This window comes from Meriones unguiculatus, chromosome 20, assembly GCF_030254825.1.
Source record: "Meriones unguiculatus strain TT.TT164.6M chromosome 20, Bangor_MerUng_6.1, whole genome shotgun sequence".
Classification (NCBI taxonomy): Eukaryota; Metazoa; Chordata; class Mammalia; order Rodentia; family Muridae; genus Meriones; species Meriones unguiculatus.
The window spans coordinates 47378598-47389900 of NC_083367.1; the positions used below are offsets into that span (position 1 = coordinate 47378598).

General features: G+C 48.0%; 1 protein-coding gene across 2 annotated transcripts in view; it reads left to right on the forward strand.

Moving 5' to 3' along the window:
- Scml4 (Scm polycomb group protein like 4) overlaps nucleotides 1-10962 on the forward strand; it is an 89181-nt gene extending 78219 nt beyond the window's left edge. For both annotated transcript variants that reach the window (XM_021644376.2, XM_060373226.1), the window contains 2 exons: nucleotides 5572-5717; nucleotides 7116-10962. In XM_021644376.2, coding sequence (XP_021500051.2) covers nucleotides 5572-5717; nucleotides 7116-7241 — 272 coding nt within the window. In that variant the 3' untranslated portion in view covers nucleotides 7242-10962. The remainder of the gene's footprint in view (nucleotides 1-5571; nucleotides 5718-7115) is intronic.
- Nucleotides 10963-11303: the final 341 nt, after the last annotated feature.

Consider the following 11303-nt stretch of genomic DNA (forward strand, 5'->3'; position numbering starts at 1 on the left):
CCTCCTCCCCTTGGAAGCCAGGAGCGGCTGCAGTGCGATGGAGCTAGTGTACTGAACTGAGAAGTGACATTTGAGCTCTTTGAAGGAGAGGTGTCTGGAGGCTCCAGGCAGGGATCACATTGCTTCCTGGGAAGGGGGTGGGGGGGAATCGTGTCAGTTTCTGGCTGAGAAGGAATGCAGCCCAGCCTGGCCCGCTGGTCTCCAGGGACATCTTCTGTTCTGTTGGCAGGTCAGCTTGTCTTGAAGGATAAAAAATACAAATAAAAATAACAAAACCTGGGCTGGAGAGATGGCTCAGAGGTTAAGAACACTCTCTGTTCTTCCAAAGGTCCTGAGTTCAATTCCCAGTGACCACATGGTGGCTCATAACCATTTACAGTAAGATCTGGTGTGCAGGTAGAATGTTGTAAAAATAATAAATAAAATCTTTAAAAAAAAAAACAAAACCTCTGATTAAAATCTAAGGAAGGATCGGGGTTCCTTCTCTCTGGTATCTGTTGCCTTGTAGCACCTTAAAAACTGGAATTGAAGGAGTGGGAAACAACAAAACAACAATCCACATAGATTGTGGGCTAGCCTGGCACCTCGCACTCTCCATAGCGTTGGACACACACCCAAGGCCTTCAGAGGTATCACTGTCAGCAGCCTGCGGTGCACTGGGTCAGGCCGTGCCTGAGGTTGGAGGGGACACAGAGACCCAGAGACCGCTCCTGGGCTCGGGAGGAGTGCGGAGCTGAACGCAGCTGTGGGAGGTAGGGATTTCTGACTCCTGGCTCATCCACTCTCCCACACTGTTAGCTAAAGTTTCTCCTGAATTATGAATGAGCAGAAGGCAATTATGTGTGTGCTCACGGGAGTGCATAAGACAGAAAGATCTGCAGATGTGCCTGTCCTTCAGAAGGGGCCAACGGGATTGCTTTTCAGCACAAAGTCTGTCAGTGGTCTAACCATGAATTTGGCTTCGGGAACAAGATTTAATTATGTACCCTTTCACCACTGGCTCTCACTTTTCACGTCTCAACAGCCCCCGGCCAGCGAGGTGAGCAAGCTTTCCCAATGCCAGAGAGTGCTGTGGGTGGCCAGTGCTTTGCATGCTCCGTCCACACGGGAGCAAGATTTACTCAGTCCAGCCAATGCCGTTGACCTATCACATCTGCCTGTGGCCCCTTCCTGCGTTGGACTGGGCCCATCTGTCTTCCTGACACCTTCCCGGCTGCTGGAGCGGGGGAGTTGGATGAGGAGCAACTGCTGAGGTCTGACTTAGCCTACCTGCTGTCCTGTCTTGTATGACTGAAAGATTCCTCAGAAGCACTCCTGAGCCACCCTGCCTGCTCTTCCACCATCCTAAAAGAGGAAAAATGTCCGTAGCTGACACCACGTCCCAAGCACAGAGGACACTGCCTCAGTGTCTCAAGGGTCTGTCGCCATCCCTGAGAGCACTCTCCTCAAATGGGAGCCCTGTGCTCTGCTGCAGACAGCGACTGCTGTTGCTGGCTTTGCTCAAAGGACCATGGGCAGGATCTTATCGGTGGACCGGACTTCCCCTCCTTCCTGCCAAGGATAGGAAATTAGGTTTGACCTCTGCTCTCATCACTCCGGAATCATTCTTGGACTAAAGGCTTCCCGCCTTTGTAGTCAGGACATCTATTACCACCCTGATTAACAGCCCTGCTCCCGTGGGCGGGCCCTGAAGACAGATGGGATTTCTGTGATTCTTCAGCCCCATGTTGAGTGCAGATGTCTTCAAATGGAGTAAAAAATCATCTCTCCCTAGTGGGCATCCGTGTTCCAAAGGCTCTGGGGAGCATTAACAGTTTCTCAGAGAGATACCTGCTCCCAAACTACCTCAAGGGACTCTTCCAGGTCCAGCAAGGAAAAGTCAGGAAAACAAACAAACAAACCAACCTTAGCGTAAATCCAGTTCTCACCCAGAACAGATGCAGAAGTGAATCTCGCTTCTCTCAGTACGTAAGCACCGGGTGCTCCTTGGCATGGTAGAAAACTGTTTTGTCTTAAGGCTTAGAGAAGGTGGACAGGCCGAGGCTTCTCAGCTCCTAGAATCACCCTGCTTTTTGTTCAGAATCTTGGCCTCTTTCTGGCCTTGAAGTAGTGGCAAGGATCACGCACCCAAAGCTAGCCTGTTTCTGCAAAGCCTATCGATCCATTGCCCAGCCGTTGACTCCATGCCTCGGGTGTATTTATTCTCCGCACAGCTGTGGAGGGGTCAATGTAATAGACGACCCTTGTAATGAGAGGGCTTGGGTTGTGTCATTCACCAAAGGCCTCTCCTAAGACCAAGCTGGGGAAAGTGCTTGGTACTTGATTGGGAAATGGACATGAGGGATTCTAGGGGAGCTAAAATCTAAAGGCTACAGAAAAGTATGTGAGCGATTGTACTATAAAGGAGACTGTAGGAAGCATTCCAGGAGGAGGGTAAAGAAAAGCCTCACATCAGATGGAGGGGCAGGTGACGGCAGGAAAGATGGCCTCGGTGTTCACAAAGGGATCTGGTGGTTCTTGGGCTGGCATGGGCTTGTGTTTATGCTCCCCCTACCTCTCTGCAGATGTCTGTCTGTCTCTCACTGTCTCTCTCACCTTATTTGTGCATGTGTCTCATTTTATTTGTGTTATGTATATGCAATATGTCACTATGTCACATACATGTGCATTTGTGTGTGAATGGCACTCTGTGTGTGCTGTCACATTGGCTCGGAGGTTCAAGGACAGTCTTGGGTGTTGGTCCTTGCCCTTCCTTCTTGTTCAAGCCAGGGTCTCCTTGTTGCTTTTCTGCTGTGTGCACTAGGCTACCATGGACTCTGCCATAGGCTTCCGGGGATTCATCTGTCCCCCCGCACCCCCCCCCAAGAAAGCTGGGATTAAGGACACTTTTGCTACACATCTCATTTGTGTATCGGTTTTGGGGACTCAAACAGGTCCTCATGCTTATATGGGAAGTGTTTTACACACCAAATCATCTCCCCAGTTCCCTATTTCTAGGCTTTTATGGTTGATGGGATATCAGTGGGAAGGAGAAGGGTGAATAGTGAAACAATAGGAAAACAGACCATAATCAGTATGCCCAGATGGATGTTCAGGGAGCCTCCTTCACTTCTTCACTGGAATGCCTGTGGTAGGTTGACTAGAAGGCCCAGTGCTTGCTCACTTTAGTGCCCACACCAGCTTCTCTGGCTAGAGAATGTTGCCCTGATCTAAGATACATTGTGGTCCAATCACAAGCCAGGGCAGCTCCAGGATTTGTCCCTAGGTCTCCTGGCCCCAAGTCCTTTCCCTCTATCTAAGAAGGAAAGGTACTATGGAACCATAATTCAGCTGTTGAGTTGGAGGTACAGTGCATAGGCAAGGGAGACTCAGAGGTTCATTTTCCATTTGGTGGGGGAGGCTGGGATGGTGCTTGGGACTTGGCTATCATCTGATGTTCCCCTGATCTGCTGCTGCCGGGTCCGTCTGCTGCCGGGTGTGGCGCCAGGGCTGCCGGATTCAGGCCGAATGCCACACTGGATCTCAGGAATGGCTGGGGTGCTTTAGGGAGAGGCTCGTTTGATAGGCTGGAGTGTGGGGAGAGTTTTCCACAGAGTGTTACGGATAGTTAGATCTTTTAGAATGGGATCACTAGTGGCAGTGGAACCTTGGCCATTCCAAAGCCTATGGTGAAACTAAAGTGTTACAGCACAGCAGAGGCTCAGCAGGTCCAGTGAGACAAAGGTTAACAGCTCACTGCTTAGGCAGTGCTGTGTGTCGGTGAATGGCGGAAGCTCGCTGCCGCCAGCAGCACATGGCTGGCCGACTGGCAGTCAAGCCCAAGTGGTCCAGAAGCTCTTGGCAGGCAGGCTCCAGCCAGCCTTTCGAGTAGCCAGGTCCTGGAAGTTCAGCAGTGAATCTCCAGGGAGGAGGGGAGCCCTTCCTTCCCCAGAACAAATGACAGATCTCAAGGGGGCCATGGTGGAAAGCTGCTGATATCACGCCGCACCCAGCACTTTTATTTGAAATCAGGGATTTGTAAACCTTAGGTGGTAGGAGGAGTTTCAAGGGTGAACGTGTTTGGTTCGATGGGGCTAGGAGTGCTAGGGATACCTGATTTGCATGTCATAGCACAATTCCTCATTGATGTGCAGTAGCTTGGTATCCTAAGAAGGAGAAGATAGTACTTGATTCTATGAGTGAGGGCAGAACTGAGCCAAGACACCAAGGCATCTTATTGGCATAAGTTGGGTACCTCTAGGAATCCCCAGGTGGCTGCATATCAGGAAAGGGTCTGGCCTGTAATCTTCCCTGAGAGCTATGTGAAGCTCCTTACAAAATCTGGGGTTACAAGATCAGGCGGAGAGAGAACTCGGCTAAGAAAAGGGAGTCCGCCATCTCAGACCAAGCGTGAGGCTATCCAGAAATGCGAAACCTCGGCATCATCCAGTAGAGTCCCCCACGGAGAGACCTTGACTGGTAGAGACAAGAGCTTGGTCTCAGGGGTAGCCTGGGACAGTAGCAGCCATATGCTAGACAGAAAAGAACGAAGGTGAGGAGACCTGTGGGAAAATTGTTGCAGGGGCATAGGTCCGTCTTTCATTCTTGTGAGCAAATCCTTGACAAGAAGCAACTGAAGGGAGAAAGGGCCTGTGTCGGCTCACAGTTTAAGATATGATTCCCCATGACGAGGTGGGCATGGAAGCAGAGATTGCTTGGGTTGAAGCAATGGCGCTTGATCAAAGGAGAGAAAGGAGACTGCTTGTGCTTACCCGGCTGTCTTGGTTAGGGGTTCTGTTGCTGTGGTAAAACACCATGACCAAAAGCAGCTTAGGGAGGAAAGGGTTTAATTCATCTCACAGCTTAGTAGTCCATCACCTAGGAAAATCATGTCAGGAACTTGAGGCCATGAAGGGGTGCTGCTTACTGGCTTGTACCTGATGGCTTGCTCTGCTTTCTTTCTTTTTTTTTAATTTTTAAAAATTTATTCTCTTATATGTTACATCCCGACAGCAGTTTCTCTTCCCTCCACTCCCCCCAGTCTCTCTTCTCCACTTTCCATCTCCTCCAGTTTCACCCCTTCTGTTTCCCCTCAGAAAAGAGCAGGCCTCCCAGGGATACCAACCAATATGGCCTAACAAGTTCCAATAAGACGAGGCTCATACAAGACAGGCATAGTGGCACATGCCTGTAATCCCAGCACTCTGGGAGACAAAGGCAGGCAGATCTTTATGAATTCAAGGCCAGCCTAGTCTACAAAGTGAGTCCAGGATAGCCAAGGCTATACAAACAGAACTGAACAGAAGGTCTGGAAGACTTTGGCTAGAATTTGAACCAGAATCTCAGTTTGTTGAGGAGGAGCACTTTCCCAAAACTTCCTTCTGTGGACAGCACAGCGCAGAGAGGCTCCTTCCTTCCTATGTCCCTTGTTCTTTGCTGACCAGCCACTCATAGCATCCGCCTGTCACAGAGTCACTGAGGACTCCTTCCTAGCAGGCCAGCTAGGGGTGGGTATACTCAGTAGGCAGTGTTGGGTGGGCACTGAGTTTCACTGGCTCATGGTCCCCTCCCCCTCTGCTCACTCCCCTGCAGCCTCAAGCCCCTCTCCAGAGGTACAGGATACCAGGAGGCCAAGCAACAGAAACCCTGCTACCTGGACTGTGGAGGATGTGGTCCGGTTTGTGAAAGATGCTGATCCTCAGGCCCTGGGGCCTCACGTGGAGCTCTTCAGAAAGCACGTATGGACGTAATGGGTCTGAAGGGAGGGCTAGGGAATGGGATGTGGGGGGGGAGAGAAGGAGTTCAGGACCCCCAGATGCTGGTGATCTAAACTAAGCTCTGGCTGTGCTCTTGAGTAGGCCAGAGATGAGAGACACAGAGGCAACGATAGGCCTGTCAGAGTAACCACCAGTTTTGTGGTTTTAAGGGATATTTTCTCTCTTGGGCCTTGCTTGCTTTTCTGTTTTTCACCTACCCATATCTATCCATCTGTCTGTCCATTCATTCATCTACCTATCCACCTGTCCACCCACTCACTGCCTGGACCATCCATCCATCTGTCCATCCATCCATCCATCCACCCGTACATCCATCCATCTGTTCATTCGTCCACCCACCCACCCACTCACCTATGTGCATTCAACAGTGGTTTATAGCACCTCTGCAATTTGCCAGGCAAACTGTGATCCAGTGTTCTTTCTGCTTAGAGCAGTGGCAGTGGTTTCTCAACCTTCCTAACACTGTGACTCTTTAAACACAGTTCCTCGTGTGTGGTGACCCCAAACTATAAAATAACATTTGTTGCTACTTCATAACTAATTTTGCTACTGTTATGAAACAATGTAAGAATCTGTGTTTTCTGATGGTCTTAGGTGACCCCTGTGAAAGAATCCTTTGACCCTCCCAAAAGGGGCCATGACCCACAAGCTGAGAACCCAGAGGCTTACAGGGTTAAATGAGAAAATACACATAAATACATTCCATGAAGCTTCACTTATACAGATAGCCTTCTTATAAATGTTATAATCCTTTAGGCACTTCTGAAACATATGAAGATGGTAAGTGGGGAGAAAGACTCACTGTGTTCATTCTGGATTGCTGGTATAAGAAGTTGCTGAGAATCTAGGCCCTTAAGACCATGGACATTGCTTATCTTTATTTCTGTGGGTCTGGAGCCTAGCCAGGGTCTCAGTGGGCTAAGATCCAGGTGTGGGGTGCATTCTTGTCTAGGTATTCTAGGGGCAAGTTGCCATCCTGCCTTCCCCAGCTTCATGATCCTTTTTAAAGCCAGTCGTAACAATCCAGGTCTCCCTCAGGCTAACCTGTCTGTGGCTCTCTCTTTAGTTGGATGATGGATGTCATACATGGGATAGCAGGAATGTAGGTGAGGCTTTGTCTGATTCAGTCTGAAGAGGGCAGGAATCTGAAAGGTGCAAGGTAGCAAATGACTTCAGAAAGGGGACAGGAAGAGGAGGATGTCATAGTAATTTGCTTCCATTGTTCTCAAGAGCTCTCCCAGAACCGCTACCACGCCCTCTCTAAAGTCCTCACCTGTCCGGAAAGAACCCTTGAGCACACCTTAACCCTGACCCTCATTCAGCTGCTCTGACTGTCCCTTGGGCTTCCTTTCCCGCCAGGAGATCGATGGCAACGCCTTGCTGTTGCTGAGGAGCGACATGATCATGAAGTACCTGGGACTGAAGCTGGGACCCGCGCTGAAGCTCTGCTACCACATTGAGAAGCTGAAGCAAGCTAAATTCTAAAGGAGCGAAACCCAAGATTTCAAGGTTACCTCCTGCCTGCCCAGCATCCGGCTTGCACCACTAGCAGAACGTCCTCTTAAACGTCGCAGCCACGAAGACCTTGTCCTTTTATAAACTACGTACATCCTTGCCTTTTCTAACATTCCAAACGGCCCCTTTCAAAGGCTGAACCGTGTCACAGATTTGTCTGAAAAAGAAAAAAAACAAAAAATCACAAAAAGCCGGTTACATTTAATGTTCCTCACATGTGGTTCACTCTTGACGGGTGGTGTTTGTGTTGTGACAGGATGGGTAACCGAATGCTGTGACCCACGGAGAACTCTGAAGGGGGCTCTCCAAACCACAAGGAAGACTCTGCCCCTGCAGGTGCTGTGGGGATGCCGATGGCAGCCTCTCCCTGTTCTGGGGACCAGTCAGCATGGGCCTCACTGGGCTGAGCTGTGGGAGTCGTCCTCTGCTGACTTCCTCGCCTTGCACTATCTGGAAAACTTGAAGTAATTGTTTGCTCTGGAAAAGAAAGGGGAAAGGACGGTTCCTAGTCCTAGCTTCTGAAGTCCTTCATCGCTCCACCAGAGGGCAGACTGCTAAAGAGAATTCAGGATGCCTTGACTGCATGGCTGGGTTAGGGTTTTTTATAAGAAAGATCTAGGCTGCACAGGGATGGGGGATTCATTCCACAGTCAGCACCCCAGATTGCCACTTGGGAAGAAAGCGTGATCTGTAGGGATCCAACTCATATCCATTACTGACTGACTAGGTAAGAATTCGGAAGCAACCATCTGTCTAAACGAAGATTCCCTTTGTCCCTTCCCTTCTAGAGTCTTACTGAGGCACTGATAATGCTGGCACACTGAAGAACCTTAGTAACATTTAGCTATAGTTACTTCTTGAAAAAAAAAGGGGGGGGGAGGAAGGAAGGAAGGAAACTGTCTCAACAAAGTTTGAAAACGGGAACTGCTGATTTCTAGTTACATGGCTGCATTCTGTAGCTGTGTCTGTGGCTAATTCTCCCAGTCTTCAACAAGTATGCAGACGTGTTTTTATTGGGTTTAATTCAATTTACAAATAGGTTTTCACTCTTCACTGTGAATTAATAGGAAAAAATTGATTTTCTACCCTTTGCAGCTGTGTCCAGAGTGGGAGGGACGGAGCCAAGGTTTACTAGGCAGAAGGGTGACCTCTTTGCTGCTATTCTTTGTCAAATCCCTTTTTTTCTTCCCCTCTCCACCTGCCCTTTGTCTATTCCCACTGAGTAGAGAACTCACACAGCACAGCCTTTTCCTTAAAGGCGCACCTGGGGAGCGTGAGGGTCAAGGGTAACCCGGAGTCTCCCGTGCCATGGTGTGGATTTAAAAAGGCATCTTTCCTCGGCCCGAGCGAGGTCTCAGCTGGCAAGTGAAGTTGGAGGGGTTTTGGACCCCTCTCAGCAAGACATCCTAATCCTGAACAAGATGGATGTAGCCTCTGGAATGGATCTACCCACTGTAGGGATTAGTTAGAATTTGGGTGAGGACCACAGGAAGCATTCCATGCTGAGATACGGGACCCACTTTGATGTCCCCTATTTGAGGAAGTGTGGCAGGACACTGAGAGATTGTCCACAGTGGACAGAGAAGTGTGGACAGAGAAGGAAAAAAAATGTCCCAAAGCTTCCCACTGAATGGAACTTGATCAGCTTGCAGAAGAGCTGGATGTCTGTTTATTTTTAGCATGAGACAAAAATGACCTTGAACTCGACCTTGGAGGGAATCTTTAAGATGTTAAGGCAATGAACAGACTCTGCCACGCAGAAGATTGTCAGCGTTGAGCGTTCCTCGCTGCTGCTCTGAAGTTCGATCCTGTCTCAAAAGGTGTCAGACAATTCACACGTCCGGAATTGTTGGAGTGAAAGCAATGAGATCTGGGAAAATTGCTTCACTGAAGTGTTTGCCCTGTCCCTGTAGACGCACGGTGCCTCCTCCAGGGACACAGTGACTCTTTAGTGACTGGCAATGTTAAGCTTTTCAAATGTCCTGCATAACCTTTCCAGTGCCTCATTAGTGCCCCAAGTTAAAATAAGCCCAAACGAGTCAGGAGAGGCCTCAAATGTTGTTGAAGGCGAGCTAGGACCTGGTTCAAGTCTATAGGGGAACTGGGACTATATCCCCCATACAGAGACTCAGTCAGGTGCTGTCTTATTTCACACGAAGCCTTAAGTTTGTTGGATTGCAGGACCCCAGACTTTTAAGGTTTGGCAAAACAAAACACCAAGAAGCAATTTCATCATTCTTGGAATGAAGGCCACCACATCACGGAAGGAGCAGTGGAAACTAATTCTTCTTCCTTGCCTGTTTCTGCGTGGAATGTAATTAACTGACCAAATCATTGTAGCAATACTGCAATTATAATTAATTTTCATCCCTCTCAAAAATCTTGTCAAACAGGGCAGTTAAATTGCTTCTCAAATGTAAAACACGCCAGGCCATTTCCTCTAAACAGACCTTAAAGAGTCAGGCCATTGGGGTTACTCTGGCCCAAATGAGAAGGACTTGAACTCACACTTGACAGCTAACATGCGTGCTATTCCATCTGCATAGCTTTGCTTCAGGTTGCAGTGAATAATGACCAAAATTTGCATAATTCCAAATGAAAGAGTGTGTGCGCTCATGTTACAAACATTTCCAATTACATTTGTCTCTTGGACAAGAATCAAGAGACAATTCTGTTGCCTCGAGCATTTTGAACGTTTTGTGAAACATATTATTCCCTTTGTGAAGATTTTAGATTAAAAGATGTGGCCCATGTAGATGTGTGTGTTTCTATGTATCTCTAGACACTGGAGTTGGAAAAAAATCTAAGAAGTGGTTGGGAGTGTATTTGCTATTGCATGTGCTTAAACAAATACCTTTCCAGCTTCGTAATGTGGAAGGCACAGCCCAGTCTAATCATACTGGCTGTCACTAGGAGGTGTTCTTTCTTATTCTAGTAGGGCCTGTCCTGTGGACAGCCAAATGACCAGAATAGTTTTCTGGACCTGTTCCTCTGAAGTAGCTGACTCGACATGCCAAACCTGAGGAGCTGTATGCTTGAGAAAAGGCCATACAATGAAGAACAGCTGCCTGAGGGCCTCAGTCATATCTGCCAGGGAGGACAGAGGCCTGTTATTTCTCTTCTACAGGGCTGCCTTAAAAAGAAAAGAAGGAATGAAGGAAATGAAAGAAAGAAAGAAAGAAAGAAAGAAAGAGAAAGAAAGAAAGAAAGAAAGAAAGAAAGAAAGAAAGAAAGAAAAAGAAAGAAAAAAAATAAAGGAGCAGAGAATGCTTTAGAAAACTGCGTTCAGAATTAATACCTTGGGAAGGGATGCTGGGCTGAAAGTTTGAGAAGCAAGCCAGAACATTCAAAAGCATACCTTTCTTAGGAAAACAATAGAAGAGCAATTGTGCTAACAGCCCCTGTCCATGACACAGCCATAACCTAATGATGTCACAGAATTCTTCTTTAAATTAAAATGGTTTAATTTTTTTAAATTTATATTCTTTTAGGAGGGTTTTGTTGAATCCCCGAAGAAAACTGGAAATGCCCAATGTTCTATTTGAAGGTAGTCATCATCAAAAAGTCTTGAAGGACATTCTGGTCTCTCCCTGAGAACCTGAGGCGTTCTGATGCACAAGCTGTGGGCTGTGTACTCAAAGGGTTACCTTTCCCACTTCACCATGTGAGACCAGGCTTGGAGGATCGTTGCTCAAACCACAGATAAAGAGTTGTGAGGGGAGCAGGGTTGCTTTTCTCTCCCTCCCTCCCTCTCTCTCTCACTGAGACAGAGTTTCTTAGCTCTGACTGTCCTGGACCTCCATTTGTAGATCAGGCTGGCCTTGAACTCACAGAGATCCACTTGCCTCTGCCTCCCCAGTGCTGGGATTAAAGATATGTGCCACCACTGCCCAGCCAGGTTGTTTTTCTTTTAATTGAACATTTGTTAAGAAGAGGGGTGCCAAAAATCCAACTCTGCTTTTTTTTTTTTTAACATAAACACACTAAGAACCGAGCCCTTGCCTTGCTTTCTTATGTTGCCACGTGCTTTTA